Raw genomic sequence first — 24,030 nt, 5'->3', positions numbered from 1 at the left:
GCATGTCTAAAATAACAAATCCCCCAGGGGTGTGGGGAGGAATCCAATCTCTGGGGCTCAAATGGGGCAATCAATATTCAGTACTGTATTGGCTCTAATACTTTTGTAATCCTTTTTCAACCTAGGTGTAGACTACCTGATAGCAGGACAGGAAGACACACGGACCAACAAACTCCTAGTGAACATGAACAGCCTGGTGAAGCCCTGGAAAGCTCACTGGGGGAAACTTGTAGCAGATATGCTTCGGACTGGATGCAAATAGCATCTCCTTTCAAAGTGAGAGCCATGAACTTTACATGTAATATTGCCGCAAATGGCCTAGTTAGTTCTCTTACTGTCAATCAGTACATTCCTAGCAAAGGGGAATTTAAAAACAGATTCACTTTCCCCCCCTCCCGTTGTGTGTTTTAGAAGGAACCCATTGCCAAGACTGCTTTCTTCCATGAATCCAAGAACAACCCCACCACTCAATTCCAAACACCAAACCTTCCATTCTTAACTTAACTGTAAATTGTTGTACTCATGGGAAACTCCAGCGCACAGTTTCTAGCTTGACTCCACAGCTATCCAGAGCTTTTGCCTCCCATGGCCAAAGCTACAACTGCAAGTTACACTATAAGCTGATGCTTCCAAAAGTCAACCCAATATGCATATTTACTGTGTAGCTGCTGAACTAGAGTACTTTTTCCTATGGGATCATGTTCTTGAAGTGGCCATAAAAGCAGCAACAACCATGTTGAACTTTAGAGCTGCAAAATTCAAAATGGTTGCTCTATCCTACAGCTCTTGCTTTAATTTAACAACCCTTTTCTTTTAAGCTCACCAAGTAACCTATAATACATAAAGCATTTGGGTTCCTAGAGTGTACATGTGCCCCATTGATGTTCGCACTGGAGATTCTGGAGATTTATGTTGTCTGTGTTTGCCCTTTGCAGGAGAGGCACTCAGACAGGCAGAGCCTGTGAAAGGGTAGGAGAGGCTCGAAAGGTTCCAGGGCTATCTCTGCAGGCATTCTGTGGTGGGGCAGGGAACACAACTGGGGTCTGATCCTGCAGGCAGGAGTCTCCATGGACTTCCCTTTTGCTCTTCTGCAGAGCTTGTGGGGAAAGGCCAGTGTTACAAACACATGGGCCCATGCGTTTGCCTCCTGTGGGATGCAGCTCTCACAATGTGTGCATCAGGCTCAACAATAGTTCTGGTTTTAATACCGAGTCAACTTGGGCTCCTCAGTCCTCTTCTCCCATTCCCCCCTCTCAACAGCTTGTATCATGCAAGTTTCACAAGGATGACTGCTTTGAAGAACGTTTGGGTCACTGCAGTTTCCTTTGTAAAGGAAAAATGAAGCACCAACCCACAATTCTATGTCCAAGCAGAAATAGTAGCACTGGAAGTCTGCTTGCTGTGGGGTTGGACAGCTCATTAAAGCATTACGGAGAAGATTACAGTGTAATAAGATGTACCAAACTGATTTAGAGGAAATCCTGGCTACTTCTGGGACAGCCACAAGTCACTCTTTCCAAGACAACTGATTCCATTCCTTTCCAAATTCTGTTCTGCTAATTCTTCATGTAAAAACATTCAAGTTGCCAGTTTCCTTCTTGTTGCTATTGGGAGGCCATGCTATTGGGAGGCCATGGGAGGCATGTGAGCTCTGCACATGCTCACATGTTGCTCTGCACAAAATTGATCAAAATGATATCTTCCCCAAAACAAAACAAGGTCATTGCCACTCTTTACTTGCCTGCTAGGGCCTTCCTCAGTGAGAACAGAGTTATGAAAAAGTTGGATCATAGTATGACTCCTGTTAATTGGGTAAAGGGGCATCTTTTAACGTGGTGGCACATCTAGCAGGGAGAGAGCAACTGTCCCTATTCAGCCTCAAGGAGTGCCTCCAGTGACTGTTGCTGGTGTTCCCTTTGTGTTTCTTTTTTTCTAGATTATAAGTCCCTTTGGGACTGGGAATCGTCTTCTCACTCCTTTTAGAATGTAAACTCCTTCGATAACTTCTTGTTGTTGGAAAGTGGTATATTTAAAATGAGAACATCTATTGATCTCTGGATGCCGAGCAGCAGAAATATGCCGAGCAGCAGGAATTAGCAACATGTCCATGTACTGCTCAACCTTGGCCCTCCTGCAGATGTTGGCCTACAACTCCCACCATCCCTGACTATGGCCACCGTGGCTGGGGATGCTGGGAGCTGTAGTCCAAAAACAGCTGGAGAGCTGATGTTGAGCAGCCCTGATGTACAAACACAAGTGTCAGTTGTAGAGATGTTAAAGACCATGGTATAACAGGGTCAACCAGCTGCCCGAGACCTCAGCAGCACAGCCTTGGTGACAGCACTCCCAAGCACAGCCTCTCTCTTCCTCAAGTTGCACACTTGCCTCATCCCATCCAAATGACATAACCCCCCTCGTCACTAAGTCCAGTAATTCTGTCAAGTGTCTGTCACACTGCATGGGGGTGCTGACCCCTATTCAGGAGGCATAGAAGATGGCTATTGCTTGCTCTGACTGAGGCAGGTAAGCAACACTTAACTTCCTGACCAGTCAACACACACAAGACTATACTGGAGAAAACTATTATTAAAATATATATACATACATACACATTCCAAAAAGAAAAAAGAAGAAACACCAAACCATTCTCAAACTAAGCATTTCACATGGCAGAAGAAATGAGAAGATGGTGCCCTGTCTCCAAAGTGTGCATAATCTAAAAAGCAACTCAAAGGACACACCAACAACAGGAGAGACACAATGCTGGACTGAACCAGGACAGTTTTGCTCCTCATGCTGAACACCACCACCAATAGCACCTTGCCCTATTGATCCCTGCATGTTAAGCTAGCATAAGAGAGCAGGCATACAACTCTGCTATCCCATGCACTAACCAAGAGGCAAGTGGATACCATTCAACTTCCTGGTCAGTCAAGGTGCACACATACTCAAAACTGTACTGGAGGAAAGTCAGGGAAGTGGGGGGGCTCCTTGACTTCACCGCATCTGCTTGTGTTACCTCAGTGTTCTGTAGTCAGCAGAGTACAGCTGTGATTAAATTATTCTAGCTTCTATGGCCTTTCATACACAAAGTGGCCATCACCAGATTCACGTTTCCCAAAGCATGTCGTCAATTACATACAGCAGTGTGGATGGGACCGTGGCTCACACCCAGCACAGGGGATCGTTTCCCATGGGTGTCATGTCACACAACTGTGTGCCTGGAGCTCTTCTGATGGATTGAGGCTACCCTGCAGCGCAGCCCCATCAGCAGTGCTTATGAACCCAAGCCACAAACGGTCCCTTGTGCTGTACATGACAGTCTTAATGACCGAGGGGAAGACTTCAGCTGCATATAAAGTAGAAACCCAGCAGGATTTGCTGCAGTTTATTCCTGTGTGGCCCAAGTCTGGCTAACTGCTGCCTTCACAACACAGTAGACAGGTGTACTGTCCTACACATTAGCCTTATTCCCATGATAAGGAGACAGTATGCACACTAGAGGCCCTGCCTGGCCCCTCTCCCTCACACTCACACATGGGAAGAGACGACTGCTGCAAGCATGACTGACCTGACCAGAGTGTGAGTAACATGCCAGTATAGGGGTGGGTGGGTTTGCCGCCGCTCTTTCAGAGGCTGCACACAAGTACAGCTGCCTCCTTAATAACATGTAAACAGGGCTACTGAACACTGGGTTCAGCCGTCTCTCACCCCTTCCTCCCTTTTTAGCGGATAGGGCAGATGTCATGTGTGCCTTTAAAAATAAAAGCACTGTATGCACATACAGTGAGGTGTACATGTCATGTATTCCCTCCTCCCTTTCAAAACAAAGTCGTTTTTTAAGATTGAAAGCCTGCTCTGGTCAGTCAGCCGCAGAAACTAACCATACACACTACTGACTAGCCAGAGCAGGCTTTCAATCTTTTAAAAACTCATTTCGTTTTGGAAGGGAGGTGGGAATACATGGACATCTCACAGGTCTTCCAATCCAGAATTATTTGCAATCCTACAGAGAAGTTGGTACATCTGTACAAAAGGGAAAATGTGCACTTCTGCAACAGCTGAACTTCTGAAACAATATACAGTACTTTTAATAAACGCCATGCAGTAATTGGAATTTGAGGCACCTCCATGCCCTTAAGGGAACACAAGTCTCAGGTCAAACTTTGTCTTCAGCTTTGAGAGATAGCGAGGCTATTCTCACGTGCATCCTAACCCAGGTTAGGGATCAAGCCTAATCCCAGTGGGGTGGTGCTGCCAAGCCCCATGTTGAAACCTGGCTCTCAGCCGGGATTAAGGGCTCAAGTGAGCCCTTAACCCGGGCTCCAGGATCATGTGTTGGCTGGGGCTATGTTCAGCCACACCGGAGACAGAGACAGGCACCTAGAGCGCCCGTCTCCTGGGGGAATCCTCCAATGCATTGCACATGTTGCACAGTGCATTGTGGGATATCCATAGGCCGGGACATGTCCATGCTCCCAGCAACAGACCAGCACTCATTGGGGGGAAAGGCAATTTCAACCAGCCTCCCCCACCTGCCCGGTCGTGTCAACAACCTAACAACTCAATGCCAATCTGTCAAAATAAGGAGGAAGGGGGGGAAGGCAGAGGAAAAAGATGTGTATTCCTTAGCACTGCCCAGAACATATAACAGATATCGACCAAGCTGAGTGAATGTTGAAGACTATCATCCCAAGTAAGGCATCTATAGCAGATACATATTTTGGTCATTTGTGATGAAAAAATAATATGCCGCATTTGCACAGTATTTGTCCCAGAAAAGTTTCCTTTGAATGCCACTCCGTCACTGCAAAATAAGTCACTCTTAAGTTCACCTAAAAACTTAGAAGAGAAAGTTTATCTCTGGGGTAGGAGGACAAAAGTGGCTGATACAACACACGACTAACAACTTGCAATTAACAGGCCAAGGTCTTTCACATACTATTTGTCATTTCTTTCCTTTTATTTAGGAATCAATATGCATTTCAGCTAATCTATGAGTAGATGACATTTTTTCCAGATGCTCGCCATTTTTACTAAAAGTTAAGTTGCATACATTGTTGTAAACGATACATATATATTATATTGACTGAATGTAACAGGATTTCCTCACATTTTGCTCTGACCAGGAACTTTCAGTCAGCCAAAGAACTAGACTGACTAAATATTGCTGAACCTAAGGTTATTCGTTCATATAAAAAAAATCTGTTCAAAGCTGTTTTTGTACCAGTAGTTTTGTAGGTACAAATAAGTGGATGGGCAGTTGCTGCCACTTTGGATAGTCTGCTGATTTACATGCAGAGACAAATACAGGCTGGTTACTTGGGCAGGAGAAGAGAGTTGCAGGGAAGGTGAAATAACATTTATGTTGCAAAGGGACAGGACCTATTAAGAGAGGAATGGGAACTTACTGGATCACAGTGCACTGGTCCAGTTTCATATCCCATTCATGAACATCTACATTTTTGTACCCTCGATTCATTTAAAAACTGATTATGAAATGTATTTCAAGTGCTTTTGGTATAGAAGAATGCAAATTCTGTTCACAGAATGGGAGGAGCAAGAGAAGGACCACAGCAAAGTGGTCATGTCATCTACTGTTCTATGGGTTACATATTCATCTAAATAAATACCACTGATGTTGATCTCCTGTCAACAAAAAAGTTCTGCAGGGTAGATACAGCATCTCGTGCTTGAAGAAATCCAGTATCACTGGGGAACCCTATTCTAGCCCTTCCTCCAGACATGCTGGCAAGCTCAGTAATGGAGTTAATTCAAATATAGGGCTAACATTACGGGAGTGCTGCAAGAGCTGCTTTTCTGTGGCTCATCCCATGGCATATCTGTAATATCTGCCAGAAGGTGTTGTCAGATAAACCCACAGGAAAGATGTGCCCACAGTACTCCTGTAATGTCTAGTCAGCAAAACAATGTTAAATACATCGTTGCCTGTTTTGGGGGTTATCTGTAGTTGCACAGCAGCCACAGTGCAGCAGCAGCGGGTGTTAAGCAGTTTGCCTCCGCATTATATAATTGTAAACCGCCCTGAGCCATTTTGGAAGGGCGGTATAGAAATTGAATCAATCAATATTATTTTCCTCACAAACACCCACCACCCTGCAAAGCTGCTATAAGCCCCCAGAAGGTGCTACAAAGAGTTGCAGGTCATAAATCCCCAAACTAAAGCAATAAAGCAGCATTTAAAAAGGCAGTTCTTGTTCTTAAGGGGGTGCAGGGAAGAGATACAGCAAAGTAACAGATGAGGAAAGCAGCCTGTCCAGAGAGCACCATTTCACACACCGACTGGCCCTGAATAAGCAGCAAGATGAGTGTCCCCTTCAGGACAGTTTCAGGTAATCCCCCATTCTTGCCTCTGGGTTTTATCAGATTGCTTGAGACTCCATGCATGCAGGCCGACTGCTGAGGCGCCAAGGTTTTTATCACTTCAGCACTTTTGGCATCTGTTTTGTCGACTGCTCTGTACACAGACCAAGAGGCCTTTTCACACTCTTTTCTATTAGAGTAGAAAGTGCTCTCAAAATGCCTGCTTTCCATCCCCAGGAGTGAGCTGCTGACAGATACCTGGTACTTGCACTCCTTTATTAATGAAAAGTGAATTGAAGAGATCAGACAGATCAGTTAAGGAGAGGCCTGGAAGACACATAACTCAGACCAGTTTAAATCCTACTTCAACAGCCCAATGTTTGTGCAGGGGACAACAGCCAGCTGAAGAGAAAAGGGCTGGAACATCTTTAACACTTGAAGCTCATTAATACCACTGTAACAATACCTTCCTTTTAGCTAGACAAGAGAGTACTGAGGTAAAGTGCTGGAGATGTTAGGTTTTAATTAGATTTCAGTTTCTGCACGACACCTACTCTATAGACAGAACTTGGAGCCCAAGTGCTCTGAAGGGACGAGACCGCGAAATGCTTACCTCCCCCAAAGACAATCTGTTCCTTCTGGCTGGGTAAGCGGATTGCTCGCCCAGATGTTCTCCGGCTACTACTGGCAGCTGGGAGGTCCCCGGAACTCCCGTAATCCACTGTGCGAGTGCGCAGAGTATATCTGGGGAGCCTCCCAATGCAGGGCCGGAGGCTACTTGTGTGTAGGTGCCACACGAAGCCATGCAGCACCAACACACGAGCATTTAGCCCACTTTCTGGGCGCCCTCGCATGGCGGGCTAACTAAGTGGGTTTGCCGCCACCAGGAGCCACGCAGCTCCTGGTGGTACACACATGCAACCAAAACCAGGCTGGGCTTCCTTAGCTCAGTTTTGGTTGCAAGTGTGAATAGCTTCTTGGAATGCACCTCACCTGCTAGAGATAAAAAGGATAGAGAGACACAAAACATAATTCTCTTAATACATGAATCATGCAAGCTCATGGTAAACCCAATGTAATTTTGGTTGTCGCACACCTCCCCGGACACACTAGCTCTACACAATGGCAACCAACCACACAAAGGATTCATAATGCCTTCAAGCTGGTACAAGTTAGGGCACTTTAGGCTTTATGGGCTAAAGTACATGACAGGGTAGGGAGGGGAAGAACAACAGGGAAGAGCCCATGTTTGATTCCATCAGTCCATAGACTGGGCCTCTACTTATAAGTAGGGTTAGCCCCCAACAGCTAGGTGCTGAGGTTTTATTTCAGCAAAGGTTGAAGTAGATACAAAATATAGCTACAATTGTATAAACAAGTGTATTTAAGGATGGTCCAGGGTTAGGTTTGCGCTTGCCTCTGGAAACCTGGGTTTGAATGCTATGGACCCACTAGGTGGCCTTTGAATCAAATATGTCTTGGCAACCAGCTCATCATCTGTAAAATAGGAATTATTACTGCCTGTCAAGGTTTGTTAAGCATACGTTAAAAGTACCAATTAGCATCATGAATTATGCAAGGAACTTTACTTCTTCCTAAAAGAAAGAAGCCAGTTAAACAGCCCTTGATTAACTTGTGGGCCACTCATTCAAGTAATGTTTCTTCTACAACACTGATTTATGAATACCTAGAATATAGAACTATATTGGTTCTAAAAGGGATTAAACGAGTATCGAGGATGGAACCAGCTGCAGCTATAAAGCAGTGTGCTTATTGTGGGGGTAAATAGAAGAACACAGAAATAGGGTCCCAGATACCTTTCAAAACTCTGACAGTTTTGAAACTAATTGCAGGAGGCAAGTTACTTCCCAAGAGCTTTCTTTTAAGCTTTTGCCTCCAATACTGGCTCTTGACAAAAAACATAATAAATGAGAAGCCAGCCGGGCTGAGTCCTACAAATCTTACATATGTAACATACCCTGGTGGTATTTTGCACTTTGTCATATTATTCCAAAGACAATTTAATTTGCATATCTGGGGACAGCATCTGCACCAAGACTTTAGTGATCAACTAAGATACAGGAGAAACCCTTAAAGAACCCAAGGGAAAATGAGTACACTTGTACCTACAGTGATATGGACTGTGCTGCTGTTGACAACTCCATAGCTACACCTTATACCATGCAGACACCAGTGGGGCAGCACAAGCAGAAACACCACCTCTCTTGCAGGGAGCAGATACACTGAGAATATAGCCAATTGCTCAATCACCACCATGTACCCTGCCCCTCAAAAAGATACCAATTCTTGCAGACATCTTAAGAACAAGAGGCTATGCTGTAGTTTTTTAAGTCGCCCACAGCAGATCTCCATTTTTTGTAAGAAGAAATATGTTCATTTGAACAAGAGGCATAAATCAAAATAGCCTCAATCACCAGCATTACCATTAATAAAGGACACAAGGGCTCCAATGCAAGGTAGAAAGATGTTGCCTTTAATATACACAGTTATCTAGTCAGAGGCTGTTATTCCAGGCAAAGTTTTCCTGTCAAGGGCATCTATTTAAGCAGCCTGTCTGGAGAAGAGACAGGCTTTCACAGAGGAAACCCCACAAGATGTTAAGGAACACAGTGATCAACATTCTCCCTATCAATTCAGTTACAGCAGGAGTTGATCAATAAATTCTCCCCTCTAAGAAATAATGCAGATGTTTGAGTCGGAACATTAATTCCACTTCTCCCTACACATATTGCAACATTAATTTTCCATTTGCAAAAATCAGTAGCATATACAAACTTCATATGATATTAAAGCATGCAGACTGTACAACTGAAAACTTCACCCGCATTCACGTTTCTGAATTTCTCTTTGGTGGTTTAGAGAAAAATGTTAAGCTATTTTTAGCATAGGACACATCTGAAACAGTCAATAACTGAAATGTAATGAAGTCAACATCGTCCCTCTATCCTTGCTGATCGTTCTCCCTCCCACCACCATAACCACCAACCAAGTGTAGGTCCATCCCTCTTCTGCTCTTGTTCAAGCCAACCTGCCAACTGAACATGAATGGAGAAGGAAGTAATTGTTAAAGCAGGGCCAGTGCAGCTAATGGTCTTTGCTGGGTGTAGACATACTTGACCTTGCAGCATTTCATTGTGAAGACCAAAGGTCTAAGGTGTCTTCCCTTACAGCAACATAATTCACATGATACAGTGTACAGAAGAGAGGTGAAGTGCACTCCTTGAGGAACTGGAAAGAAGGGGTGGAGAGGAAGAGGAGAGAGGAAAGACGATGCTTTGCTTAAGTTTGTGTGTCTTTGAATTCATTAAGGAGACTACAGCCTCAATACAGCTTCATTAGCTAGATCCCTCCTCCTTTTTGGCTACTGAAGGACCAGTCTCTAAATCTTTGCTCTGCTTTTCTTCTTCTTCTTCATCCTCCTCCTCCTGGGGGTACAGATCTGGATACTTCTGCATGCACTCCTGCATGGCTCGAAATTGGTCCACACAATCTGATCCCTTTATCTCTTCCTTGCTATAATGGAAACAGGAAAAGGCAGATTTGAATTGTTCCCCACAAGGGCCACTAGCCATTCCTCCAAGACAAGGACAATTCCAGTTGATATCTCCATTAGGCAATATCAAACCTAGGAAGAAGAAGAAGAAAAGAAATCAATAAGCTAATGGTAAGTGATTATTTTAGAGGAGTGGAGAGCAAATTCGTCTCAGTTCATTACTGAACTAGAGCTGCAGGATCGATTTGATGCATGACAAGGCTTTTTTACACTGAGCCTTCCAGTAAACCCATCAGGCCCCTCAATTCTGTCTTGAAGCAGCCTATAGTGACAGGATGCTGTTTGTACTGAGGAAATCACTCTAAAAAGAGGAGTCAAAATCTGGAAGCAAACAAGTAGCCAGATGTAGGACAAATATGAAGCAGATGAAAGCAGAACAGCTGCTTGACACGTTAGGTCATTTGCTAACACTTTAAAAGCAAATCTGACCAGTTTCCCAAAGCAAGACATGGCAATATTCTCATTGTAAAGTGCCTTGGGTACAATTAATCAAGTCCTGTTGCTCCTGCATATCCAACTCAGGTGCTGATGCACTTCTGCTTCCAAGACAGTCATGGATACATAAAGATTTCTCTTTACTCCTAAAGGTAGTTACACTGGTTTCTCGACAATCATTGAGCCAATGGTCTACATGGCCAGGGAAAGTCTTGTGAATTAGAAAAGAGCTGGTGCTCTTTTTCTTTCAGACTGTTGATGCACCACAGACTCCCATATGTAAACAGGCAGGATAATAGAAAATTATTGGCTAGTGACTTTTATTGTAGCTGCAAGGTGGATCTTTTGCCAAAATTCCACAACTGAGGAAACTCCATGTTCAAAATAGAAGCCATCAGTAGCTTACAGTTTGGAACCTCTCTCTCCAGTGCAGACGCATTTCTTATTGCTCACTGAGATCTTACATTTCCAACAATGAACATCAACTATTATACAAGGGAACTTCTGCAATTAGGGATTTGTGAGATCTGTTGCCTTTAAAATCATCATCATCATCATCATCATCATCACTGGGAACAGCCTATATTCTGCGACGATATCTATAACAACTGACAAAAAAAATTCAGCCATCCCAGGTCCTTGGGAAGGACTCGGTGTCTGGATAAAACAAACCAGTCAATAACACCTGTCTGACTGTGTAAACAAGAAATAATAATAATAAGTCTTACGGGCTCCTAAGACCTGCAAATCAAATAGCTCACAGTTGGGTCTCTCTGACCACAGAAGAGGAAAATCTGATTGCGGAGGTGGGCAACAGGCCACAAACAGAACATGTAGCATTAGCATGAGACAGGCAGCACCACACTGCATTGCTTTGCAACTGTTCCTCTGAATGTTTGCTAAAGTTCAGTCACACACCTCCAAAGAATTTGGGGCCCAGCTTCTAGCTGTACTGCAGCCACTCAGCTAGGAAGATGAAGATCTTATGGAATGGAACAAGCAAGAACTCGCCAAGAAAATAATCACAAAGCAACCCTTTACAATTTCCAAGGAAAGTGTTCAATGCCCTAGGTCCGACTTCCCTTGCAGGATGGCCATCTGAGCCACAATATCTCCTTTCTTCCTTTTGAGCTGGAACTCAGAACTGGTGCAAAATTTCATTATCAGGAATCTCAAACAGACAAAATTCAAATAGTGCATTGCCCACTACTAAAAAAGACAACTTCACTGCCAATAGAAGCAGGATACTCAACTGTGAAACAGCTAACTTACACATGAACAGCAATTTACTTTGTTTGGTACATTTAATATAGCAGTATTAACCAGATGTATAATCTCCGAAACAGGAATTATTTTTTCCTCTCTTCTAGAAAGACAAGTTTCAAGGAGAAGCCCTCTCTCCCACCTCATTGTAAACATCAAGTTTGGGATCCAAACTCCAGCACACAGGAAACATTTTCAAAAGAAAACTGTGACCAATTAAAAATGATGACTATTCCACTCAGGAGTGGACAGTCACGGGACCCTCAGCAATGCTGTGGTTGCAGCATGGGCAGGTGCAGGGAAGGGGAGAGAGCTCAGAAACCGGGCAGAGATCCACTAGCAGAGCAGGTGCTTCTGCTTGGCTTTCTCTCTCCTCCCTGCTGCAGTCCCAGCCCACAGTGTAGCTGAGAGATCCCTGGCAAGGGCTTTTCAGGAAGTGATGGCTGCATGGACTCTACATTCCACAGAGCATCACTCTGTATTTGAGTCACTATAAATAATCCAGATTGCTGCACATAGGGAGCTGAGAAGACAATATCTCCTCAAGAAATTTCTGTAAGCAATCTTAAATGTAGTCATTTAAAACGAAAAAAATAAATCAACATTTCTCACTAAGTTAAGATTAAGCCTTGTTGAAATTTGTGTTTAAAATGAACAGAGCAGAGCTTTAATTCAGATATCAAATCCCAAGTATTATTTTACTGCACTGGCTCTTATGGGGCATTGTGATCTTGGATCAGTTCTTTAAGACAAATATAGGAAGCTGGGTGGGAAAAGGCCTAGAGGCACAGCCCACCAGGAGTTTCTTCTGCACAAGTCCCATTGAAATGGATGGAATAATGAAAAGCTAGAAAAGAGCTCTAGTGTCTCAGGGAAAACTGCACACTGACTGGCTGGCTTACAGTCAACTGGGCCAGGCAGCTCCAACCAAGACCGAAGTCAATTTATAGGCTCAATTTAACTCATTTGCTTTGCATAGCTATAAAACCAACTGGTTTTGCTGTGCTTTGCTTTTAAACAAAATTGTATTCAACTTTCCATGTTGATTTTCCTGGCAAAATTACTTTTCACCAAGACAAAAGAGTGGTAGGGAAAGAAGTCTCCATAATTTATTTTTGTGTTTTCACAACCAGTAATCCCCACTGGTAGTATATATCGGGCAGCAGTGATATAGAAAGATGCTGAAAGGCATCATCTCATACTGTGTGGAAGGAGGCAATGGTAAACCCCTCCTGTATTCTACAAAAGAAAACCACAGGATTCTGTGGGTGCCAGGAGTTAAAACTGACTAGACATTTTACCTTTAGGTAATTCAACTAAAAAAAAAATTTAAGAGCTACCAGATTCTCAAACTGGAGAGACACCATTAGCATTCAAAAGTACATTTTCACCCAGTCTGTAGGCTCAGTGCTGGCTTTTGGCCAAAAATACTGTACATCCTGTATGAAATTACAAAGGCTAAAAGCAAAGATGAAACACGATCAATTTTTTGCTTCTCCATATCTTTTTATTATAAGATACAGATTCTGACAAATCTTGGAAGGGAAAAAATAGCTATTGCTTTTCATCTCAAGAAGGGTCCCAGGTTAAGGTCTATGCTAAAAAGATATGGTTCAAATCAGACCATATATGGAGGACAATGAATAGCACAGTGCACATATAGCTGCTACAGTGTGTGATTATTGCCCCCTAGAGTCTAAAGCCAAGCACAGACTGCCAACCATATTTGTGAAGTAAGGAAAACCAGTTTAAAACAGCCGGGGCAAGATGGGCTACAGGAAAACTGGACATTGTTAAACAGTGAGGAGCACATTGTGAAATACAGAGGAGCATATGCTAATCACATATGCTTAGCATATGATTAGTTTTTATAAGCCATTAAACAAATATCCTATACTTCAAAAAAAAAGTTGATCTTGGTTGCAACTTTCAAGAATCAACATTGGAAAATGATAGACTGAGCACCTGGTGCAAACCTTATAGAACAGTCAAAGCAAGCCATCTCTATACCTTAAAAAAGAAGAAGTTTGAGCCTCCCCAGAAGTGAAGTGGCTGGCCCACTTTCTCAACAAAAATGCAGACAGACACAAGAGGAAACAACAATCTGCTCAAAGTCCAGTTCAGACACAACAAGGAGCCAGGGTTGAATTCTGGAATAAGCCGGAATCTTGCTTTATAGCGGAAGCAAGCAATCCTAGCTTATTCTACTCAAATTAAAAATAAACCAGAATCTGAAACTGGGATCGTAACGAGAAATTCTAGCTTGTTATAACCAGAACTGGAAGCAAAATCCTTCCTCCTCTTGTGTAACAAGAGGGAAATGCACTCAAGGTGAGGAGACATCACACAAAGCCAGGAATCAGTCTGGGCTCGGAGTTACATCTGGACTAGACCTATGCCTCCAGGCTCAACCAAAGCACACATGAAGTCTAGGTTATAGCGACACAAAGGAGTTGGAATTTCTCGCTGCAGCTACTCTTGTGAAGCTTTTACATTTTCTACACTGATGATTGTGTACATACAAAATTGAAGATATACTCTACCAAAAAATGAAGCTGATTTCTACCACATCCATATAACCATTGATCCATCCAAGCAATGTCTGCAACAACTGGCAATGGCTCTCCCAGGTTTCAAGCAGACATCAGTCAGCCCTGCTACCTTTGAACTGGATTGAACATTGAATAACCTTTGAACTGGATTGAACATTGCATCTTCTGCACACAAAGCATGTACTATGGTCTATACTTGTGCCAAAGTATGCATGTTTGATTTTCAAAATGACTAATAACGAATGAGGGAGATGGGAGGTTTTATGGAGGAGAACTGGTCTTGTGGTAGCAAGCATGACTTGTCTGCTTAGCTAAGCAGGGTCTGCCCTGCAGTGTTCCCTCTAAGGCATGCACATGTGTGCACGCTCACAAGTTTTTTGATGTCCACTCAGTTAATTTTAGATTCCGTTCAGGTTGAATCAAGAAGATCCCATTCCGAATGCCCATGTGCACACACTGCCTTGATACTGCCACCCAGAACAAAACTCATTCCGGATATAAATGGGGAAAAAATTAGAGAGAACACTGCTGCCCTGGTTGCATATGAATGGGAGACCTGATGTGTGAGCACTGTAAGATATTCCCCTCAGGGGATGTAGCCACTCTGGGAAGAGCAGAAGGTTCCAAGTTCTCTCCCTGGCATCTCCAAGATAGGGCTGAGAGAGATTCCTACCTGCAACCTTGGAGAGGCTGCTGCCAGTCTGTGTAGACCAAGGATTCTCAACATTGGGTCCCCAGTTGTTATTGGACTTCAACTCCCATAATTCCCAACCAAAGGCCGCTGGGGATTATGGGAGCTGAAGTCCAATAACATCTGGGCACCCAATGTTGAGAATCCCTGGTGTAGACAATACTAAGTTAGATGGACCTATGGTCTGACCCAGTATATGGCAGCTTCCTATGTTCCTATGAGTCACAATAGCTAGGCCACAATGCATCAGAAACTGTTTTGCATCAGAAACGACAAAGTCAAACCAATGGTACATCTAGTTCGGTACTGTCTACACTGCTTGGCAGCTACTCTCCGGGCTTATAGAAAGGGGCCTTTCCCCAGCCAAATATTGAATCTAGGACCTTCAACATGTAAAGCATGTGCTCTTGCACTGAACAACAACTCCATCCCAAAACACTATGGCTGCAATAAAGGCACACTAGTAATTGACTATTAAGATTCAACACTGTAGTTACACCACCAGAAAGAGTAGAGGGGGATATGGAGATCAGGAGTGAGAATGCTGCAGTTACATGTTAAGATTATGCCAGAAATGTTAAGCAAGAGGTGTCAGAAAATTTACCACAGTTCCTGCAAGTCAAGCGTTTTCAAATATTTTCATTAAAAGTCCCTTACGAGTAGAAAATAAATAAAACACTGCCTACTCGGCAATGCTCATCTTATTTCTTTTTTCAGGGATAAGCAGATGAAAGCTGGTGGCAGCAGAGCCTTATGGGCCCAGAACATGATTGCAGGCCATTGGGAAAGGAACTGCAAGAAAAGGGAATACTTGACTCCAGTACTGGAATTAATCAGCACAACAGAAATAATACACAGCCTCACAGGAGAAATTAAAGACAAGCTTGAAGGAAAAATCCCTGTATCTAGTCAGGACCCATTGCAGTGAGATGGAATGTGGATGGAGGAAGGGAGAGAGAAAAGAATGAAGAGCAATTTTTGGAACCGCCCTGAGCCATTTTTGGAAGGGTGCTTGATAAATCAAATAAATAAATAAATAAAAATAAACGAATGAATGAATGAATGAATAAAATTTAATACCTGCCCACATCTGCTGATCTGTGTGTTATGCCAGAAGGGAGGACTGCTATCGGGGAAGACTTAAGGACCCCAAAGCAGGGCAAGAAGCAGCAAAGTGCCTGCACAGCACCGGGTTCCAGTGTCTGTGGAATATCACATGCTCACTCCTGGAATAGGGGAGCACTGGGTTTCCCAAGTAGTCCAGGTACAAGCCACCTAATGGCGCAGTGGGGAAGTAACTTGCCTAGCAAGTAAGAAATTGCTGGTTCGAATCCTCACTGGTATGTTTCCCAGACTATGGGAGACATCTATATTGGGTAGCGGTGATATAGGAAGATGCTGAAAGCCATCATCTCATACTGCGAGGGAGATGGCAATGGTAACCCCCTCCTGTATTCTACCAAAGAAAAACCACAGGGCTCTGCGGTCGACACTGACCCGACGGCACAACTTTACCCTTATGGGTGAAAGGGTTAGCTCACAGCAAGCCCACAGAGGGATGGGAATGGCCCAACTTCAAAGGCTCCAGGGCAGGGGTAGGCAAACTGGGCCCTCCAGCTGTTGCTGAGCTACAATTCCCATCATCCACAGCCACAATAAGTTGTGGCTGGGGATAGTGGGAGTTGTAATTCAACAACATCTGAAGGGCCAAATTTGCCCATCCTTGCTCTAGGGTTTAGCTCGGGAGTCTAGAAGCTTTTAGGCGATCAGGCACAGGGATGGCTCTGTGGCAAGCTCTCACAGGAAGTAGCTCAAAGACTCTGGATTCCAAGAATGTCCAGGTCAATCCAATGCAGTCTCCACAAAAAATGCTCAAGGATAGCAGTTTCAGCTCAACAGTTCTGGACTCCACAACTTCCATCTTCCAACTTAGGGCTCAGCAGTCCAGTGATTTTGCTGGGGGAGGGTTTGAGCACATGGCAGCTGCCCAGCCAGAGAGGCTCTGGGGCAGTAGAGGGCAGCACTGGCCACCAAGCTCCCATGATAGAACTTCAGCAAAGTTCCAAATCGGAGAGCAAGCCCTTAAGCTCTGGATTCCAGCCCTTCTATGGGGTTTGCTCCTGTGTATAGTCCCAAAGACAGGAATAGCTTTAGCTGACAAGTGGACAAAGGGGACCAGAATTGGAGAGGGTTTGGGTGTGGTGTCTAATACCCTATTTGGAACTTTAGAGTCATGACTGTTTAAAGACTCTAGCCTTATAGGCTCTCTGCTGTTTTGGAAACACTGGCTTCATTAAGAACAGGCTTTCCTTCCTGACACCAAATGCCTGCTCATGCTCTGCTTTCTTCACTTATGTAGTTTTTCCCAAAAGGAAGAGTGGGGGGAGGGGGCTGTCTGGTAACAGCTAATTACAGAACTTGAAAAGTATTCGAGCTTATTCAGTCACACGATGGCTATGAACTATTAAGTGCAAGGCAAGGCTGATAAGATACCATTACAATTTAGTCATGTATTATTATTATTTATTTAATAAATGTGTATACCACCCACTACTGAAGTCTCTAGGCGGTTTACAAGATAAAACAAACCAAGAATTAAACAGACCAAGAATGTAACAGTTAAAACATATAAAAATCAGATTAAAATATCCATAAAAACAAACCAACTAAAAGCTTGGCTGAAGAGATGTGTCTTTAGTTGTTTGACAGCACATTTTGATTGTTTTTTTCAGGGGAACTTGCATCTAGCTATCCCCTCAATAAAACTGCATTTTCTTAAGATAGGGAGATGGGCACACTTATGGCTTTCTGCAAGCTACTTTTGTGGGGTTTTGGTGGTTTTTTTGGGGGGGGGGGCTACTGGCACACAACTGTGACAGGAAGGGGGACCAGTCACAAAATAGCTGCTTGTACAAAATCTACAAGGCCACAGTACTGGCCGGAAAGGAGGGGAGGGGAGGGAGAAGCAAGCCCAAAAGCCTTTGGATAATCCTGAGATCTACCAATAGCTCCCAAGTTACCCAATACCCACCCCTGTTCTTATATGTCATATGCTTGGGAGTCAGCGTGGTGTAGTGGTTAGAGTGCTGGACTAGGACTGGGGAGACCCGAGTTCAAATCCCCATTCAGCCATAAAACTAGCTGGGTGACTCTGGGCCAGTCACTTCTCTCTCAGCCTAACCTACTTCACAGGGTTGTTGTGAGGAGAAACTTAAGTATGTAGTACACCGCTCTGGGCTCCTTGGAAGAAGAGCGGGATATAAATGCAAAACAAACAAACAAACAAACAAACAACAACAACTAAACTTTTATACATCACTGTGATGAAGAACAGCTTCGCCCCAGGCACCACTTCCCACTCCCTTCCTAAAAAAACTCTGCTGCAATGATTAATCAGTTATCATGTAGCTGCAGAGATGATAGAAAGCACCAGCCAGAGACTTCACACCACTACGACTGAACAGCAAGCTATTCTCAGAATAGGTATCCAGGATGTGCCCACGGAATGCTTAGGAAAATACCATTTATTTTAGGTTCATCATCTTAAAAATATAAGATTTTCCACAGAGCCCCTCAGGGCCTATGAGATTAAGAAATATTTATTTATCATTTTTTGTACAAGTGTCCATTATGTTAATAAGGGTTCACTATTCTAAAATGACCAATTTGGAAAAGTTTCTTTGTTAGATACCCTGGTATCAAGTTGTTTGTAAACATGAGATGTTTACCGATGAGAATACTATCAACATTCAGTCAGACTAACAAACTTTATAGATTCTAGCTAGCTAATTGAGTTTGATTCACAGTTCAATCAATCATGAAATCTCCAACATTTACAAACTAACTTCCCAGAAGTATGAGCCAATGCACATTTAAGTACCTTAGGGTTAAAATATATTATGTGGGGTTATTTGTGGTTGTAGTCAGTGAAGCAAAAGACAGTGACATTGACAATAATGTTCAAAGATATATAATGTTATGCAAGATATTGCATAAAGTTCACGCATGGACTGAAGTCATAGCCTTGCCTATTTTTACTGCATTCCTGGAAGTAGCATATACCCCAAGAACTCAGTTGTACAGCCAAGAGTCAGTAGCTTGGGCCATTTTTTTAGTTTTGAAGGTTGATTTAAGTAGTTGTGAAATTTCTGTTGATTTTGATTTGACCACAGCAACGTGTAACATGAAAATAAAAGGAAATAAAAATTAGCTAACTTTTGAAAATTTACATACAACTTCCCCCCAAGTTCCTTTGACCTCAACATAGTCAGAAACCCAGCCAATTTGGGAACATGAGCACTGCACTTATTTCCATAAGCCTCTCCATGTCACATATTACCAACCGTGGTCTTCATAAGGATCATTGGGGTCATCCGCTACCAGTTCAGCGCTGCTTGGTGTCTCATGGTCCTCTTTGGTCACAAATATAATTCTGTCCTTTCCTGAAAGTTAAAAAAAGACAGAGTCTCAGAAGTCCATTCAGTCTGGATAAATCAGACTTTTTCAAAGCCCAACACAAGTCTCTGAACAATTCCATTAACAAAAGCATTCCTGTCAGAAGCTAATGATTCTCTGCTACTTGGATCTGATCAGACTTTGAACAAAGCTGTGTCTGGGTTTGGACACCATATTTGGTTATAGGAAACTGGAGAGCATTCGGAAATTAAAGACAAACATTATCTTTTCCAAACTTTTGATTAAGACTTGCAAGAAAGGTTGAGAGAAGCAGGCTGTGTTCATTCTAAAGAAAGAGATGACTAAGGCGAGGCAGACTGCTGTCTACACATGCATAAAGAGATGCTATGAAAAGGTCAGAGATCAATTAATCTCATTAGTCAACAAAGACCGGACAAATAGTAATGAGCTTATGATGACAGCAGGGTAATTTAACTTCCATTGTGAATCAGTTTGCTTTGATTTTATAGTGTAGAACAGGAACAAGCCAAATATGATTGCAAGAAATAGCTATCCTGGGATGACCCTGAAAAGCAGATTTCCCAGGACAGATCCCACAGAACACTGAAATGATGCATCAGCACTTTTAAGGAAAGGTTCCCCAGATAGGCAGTAGCCTATCACAAAACAGCCTACATAGTCAAGAGGCAACTAAAGCTTTAAATAATCTTGTAGCAACTACATCCATCCAAATCATTCCATAGAAGCTGCACCAGTTATCTCCTTAAATATTTTGCCTGCATTAAGTTGTGTGTGTGTGTGTGTGTGTGTGTGTGTGTGTGTGTGTGTGTGTGTGTGTTAAAATATCAGTCAAATTACAGTTCAAGTGCAGCATATTGTGATAGGCAGTATATCTGTAGCATTGGCCAACAACTGCTAACTGTTGCCAAGTCACAGCTCAAGGGTGAGCAATTTTTAAAAGCTGAGAATAAGTTCAAAGCCAGGTGAACATTCACACTGCTTCCAAAGATCAGTTTCCAGTATAATGGCTCACATCAGAGATACCAGCACAAAAAAGTTGGCCCAAGCAACTCTCGGCATCACTACTGCCCCCAGACCCTGTAGAAAGGCATTGATGAGGGACCTTTGGAAACTACAATGGCTGCCTGCATTCCTGGTGGGCTGCAGGAAGAGTGGGGAGAGCCCCAGAACTGGGCAGAGGATACCTTCCACTAAGTGGGACTCCACCCACTTTCTGGGCTCTACCCCATACCCCAGCAGTCTACCTGTGAGGCTACCCATGTAGTTGCTGAGGTTCCCTCTACAATGCCTTTTCAAGAAGCTGCACTGGCACAGAGAGTTGCTTTCACTATCCCTTAATCTGCTGGTGCTGCTGTGTACATGAACCAATAAATACTGTAATAAAAGCAAGTCCCCAGTTCACATCTCGCCTCAAACACTAGCTGGCTCTGGGCAAGTCAATATTCTTACAGCATCAGCTCCCACCTGAAATATGGATTAGATAATGCTAGCCCACCTTACAGGGATAACAGAAGTACTTTAGACATTTTATGCTATATAAATTCTAACTAATATCAATATATGCAAAAAAAAACCCACCAAAAAACCCCCAAAGTGTTGTGCTCATCCATGCCAAAGATGAACAGAATACACAATGGAATTTTCCTAGATTTGTAGCATGATAGCATCAACAGCATTAACTCCAGGAAGATCAGAATGTCTCTTCCCATTTGGCATGGCCACTGTTAGTTGGGAGAAGCAGGGGAGGGCAGGGAGAAAGACAGGGAACAAAAAACTGGCTATAAGCAAAACAAGGGCTGTGCTCAAGTCTTCCAGTCCCAAACACTTGCCCTTGCTGTGAGTACATACAATTCACCAAGAAATGTATATATACACCATGCCAGCAGACTGTTCTACAGTAACATATACTATGTCAGTATACATTACTGTAGAATATTTTTGTATATTTTTTAAAACAAAAGAGAGTACAAAATGGGTGATACCAAACTGCTTGCCATTAGGGAACAATAGGGAAATGGCATGCTTGCCAATAGGTGGCAAAATTGCTCCCTACTGGCAAGCATACGTCTCCCCGTTGCTCCCTATTAGCAAGGGTGAATTTCCTATTAGCAAGCTTTTGTTACCTTTCGTTTCCTATTGGCATTCCTAGGTTTTCTATTGTTCCCTATTGGCAAGCAGTATTTTCCTATTGTCCCCTATTTCCAAGCGGCTTATTATCAACCATACAAAACACGTTACATAATCAAAAAGTAAGCTGTTTTATTAAAGTGTAGAATACTGACTGCCACCTACAAGAGATAACAAAAATTGTTTACACATGGCCACTTATTTTTTTTAAAAAAAGGAAAGTGGAGAGCCTATGATATTTTCAGTTTGGGACTTCTAGCTCACTTCACCAATACAGCCCTTGGAAATTTAGATCTGCTAGCCTTAAAGATGCCACCACAAGACCATGCTTTTGCATGACAAGAAGTGTGTTCGTGGACACACTAGCAAAGTTGTAAAAATCATCCTCATAAACATGTTGACAGATTTCAAAATGAATGCTGCTTTGCTGGCAAAGCCTAGGTATCAAACATTCAATCAAAATAGTTGAATGCATTCATTTAATCCTTTAAATGATTTTGTTCAGCTTTAAATTACAATTCATGCATTTAAAATTGCTTTACTGAATCACTACCACTGTATTACTCCTATACAATTTGTATCCAGTGTTTACCAGGCTTTGTTCTCAACAGTACCTTGAGTACCGTCCATTAAATTACAAGCTTTATTATTTATGCTTCTAGCACATGTTACTGTTTGATCACTATCCAACTTGACAGTAATTGCTTTCTGGTGGAGGAAAGCCAATATTGGGGGTGGAGTGGGGTGGATGGAACCAAAGAAGCCTCTACTCTTGAACTCTAATTATGGGTTAGCACCCTACTATCAACAACAAAAACTGGGCACTAGCATATGAAGTTAGCTTTGGACATAAGTCATCCAAGTGCAAACGGTCACTCAGAAATAACACCAAAGAGTGAGATCTGACTTGGGCTGCCTGGAATGTATTAGTAAAGGTGCCAAGTGATGTGTGATCTGTAGACTAATCCATTTCATAGGACTGTAGATATGTGCCCCGCCAAGAGTCAATTGCAGCACTCCCTGAGATGTTAAAGTAGAATAATCCTATACAGGGTTCCAGATCTTGATGTAAGAAACTCAGAAACCATAAACAAGAGTTTACCTGTATTTTCACAATAAGGCTTACCACACATGTAGTCTGTAAAACTAACCTCAATGAAAAGGAAAAATGAATTCTCTTTCTCTGAGCCTTGGCAAAGTCCCAGTCTAGGTGCCTTCCAGAAGCAGTGTAAGAAGCAGCATTCCCTGTAAGAGGGACTCTCAGATGTTGTTGACTACAGCTCCCAAAATCCCTAGCTGCAGTGGGCTTTGGCTGAGAATGCTGGGAGTTGCAGTCCACAACCTCTGGGATTTTCTGTTAAGAAGTTTACCGGGTAAGAACCGTTTTTTGTTTTGTTTTTTAAAAAAAAATCCTAATGTATTTGGATAACTAGGGGAATGCCAAAATGGGGTTCAAGTAATGGCACTGAAGTTTTTCCGAGCAAAACACACTATGATTTGCCCAAAACTTTTAGAAAGAAATGTATGAATGGAATAAATTAAGCCAAATCGAAAATATTTTTTGAAGTTCCCACTATCTTTTAAATAAAGCTTAAGGTCAGCCCGCAAGCTCATTTTTCTTGATTAAGAGGCGACGTTTAAGAAGAACCGGAGAGAAGCAATCTTAAACCTACCAGTGCAGCCACATGCACTGGAGGAGTCCCGGGTTCGAACCCAGACTCAGCCCGGACGCTCACAGAGTGACTCTCTCTCAACCTAACCTACTTCACAGGGTTGTTGTGCAGATAAGTGAGAGATCACATCACTTACACCCCACTGAGCTCCTTGGAAGAAGAAATATTCCCTCCATTACGTAAGGCAAAGCCACGACATCTCCACCGCCCGCCCTGCTTTCCTCGCTGCAACTCTGGAGGTACTCGGCTTCACCTCTCCTTTTCTCTGGGCTCCAGACCAGAGAAAAGACTCCCTTGGCACTCTCCGCTCTCCCCCAAGCTCTGGACGCCGCTAAGCCTTCCTATTTCAGCTGCTGCCGCCGCTACCCCCCTCCTCCTCCTCCTCCCCTTCTGCTCACGCCCCGGTACCTTCTTGCCTGCAGTAGGACATGGCCGGGGCGACCAAAGAGCGCGTTACTCCCGCCACGACGCCAAATGGCCTGCACAACGACCCGTCCCCTCGTCCCCGGCAGCCGGCGACAGACTTGAACGCACGCTTCTGCTCTTGCCAGGCGCCCTCGCGGCGACCTCTCACCCCCACAGCGCGGGAAGGACCCCAAGTAGAAGCCCAGAAGCTGCCTGAAGACCTCTCTAACGCATAACGAAGCGCGCAAGAGAGTCGAGATCGGCGCTGCACAGTCAGAAAACGCCTTCTTGGGTTATCAGAAAGACACAGGCGCGGGGCGGGACAAAAACCCACCAAGCTTGGCAGAGCCCGTTATTCACAACGGCACTACATATCCCAGTAGGCTTTACATCAAATCTCCTCCTGCCGTCTTCCCGACATGCTTTGTGACCTTTACTGATAGAGCTTCTCCCCTTTACGCAGCCCCAGAAATTCAATGATATTCCCAACAATGCTTTGCGAAAGACGCACGTAGTCGCCTTCTCCTATTTGTAGACTACACTCCCCAG

At 43.4% G+C, this 24,030-nt stretch overlaps 2 protein-coding genes across 4 annotated transcripts in view; one reads left to right on the top strand and one right to left on the bottom strand.

Annotated features, from left to right (window-relative positions):
- The window catches only part of LOC128342443 (netrin-4-like), a 124,106-nt gene extending 108,252 nt beyond the window's left edge, over nucleotides 1-15,854 (top strand). For 2 of the 3 annotated variants that reach the window (XM_053289732.1, XM_053289730.1), the window contains one exon: nucleotides 126-5,214. In XM_053289732.1, the coding sequence (XP_053145707.1) occupies nucleotides 126-262 (137 nt within the window). In that variant the 3' untranslated portion in view covers nucleotides 263-5,214. Of the gene's footprint in view, nucleotides 1-125; nucleotides 5,215-15,556 lie in introns of those variants that run through there. The other variant, XM_053289731.1, reaches the window with a different exon arrangement.
- CHCHD4 (coiled-coil-helix-coiled-coil-helix domain containing 4) lies at nucleotides 8,798-23,943 on the bottom strand. The gene is made up of 3 exons (XM_053289734.1): nucleotides 23,485-23,943; nucleotides 19,183-19,281; nucleotides 8,798-9,970 (listed from the first exon to the last, which is right to left on the bottom strand). Exons 1-3 carry the CDS (start codon nucleotides 23,504-23,506, stop codon nucleotides 9,681-9,683), a joined length of 411 nt encoding a protein of 136 aa, XP_053145709.1. The 5' UTR covers nucleotides 23,507-23,943; the 3' UTR covers nucleotides 8,798-9,680.
- Nucleotides 23,944-24,030: the final 87 nt, after the last annotated feature.

The sequence above is a fragment of the Hemicordylus capensis genome, chromosome 2, assembly GCF_027244095.1.
Source record: "Hemicordylus capensis ecotype Gifberg chromosome 2, rHemCap1.1.pri, whole genome shotgun sequence".
NCBI lineage: Eukaryota > Metazoa > Chordata > Lepidosauria > Squamata > Cordylidae > Hemicordylus > Hemicordylus capensis.
The sequence above is the reverse complement of the archived record's forward strand: the minus strand, read 5'-3'. Positions and strand labels throughout refer to the sequence as shown.

Bases quoted from the DNA above. Each gene is read 5' to 3' on its own strand.
- CHCHD4 (XM_053289734.1), bottom strand. From the start codon at position 23,506: ATGTCCTACTGCAGGCAAGAAG. The intron at 19,282-23,484 runs GTACCGGGGCGT...TTTAACTTTCAG, and splicing joins GTCCTACTGCAGGCAAGAAG to GAAAGGACAGAATTATATTT. The intron at 9,971-19,182 runs GTTGGTAATATG...TCTTCTTCCTAG, and splicing joins TGATCCTTATGAAGACCACG to GTTTGATATTGCCTAATGGA.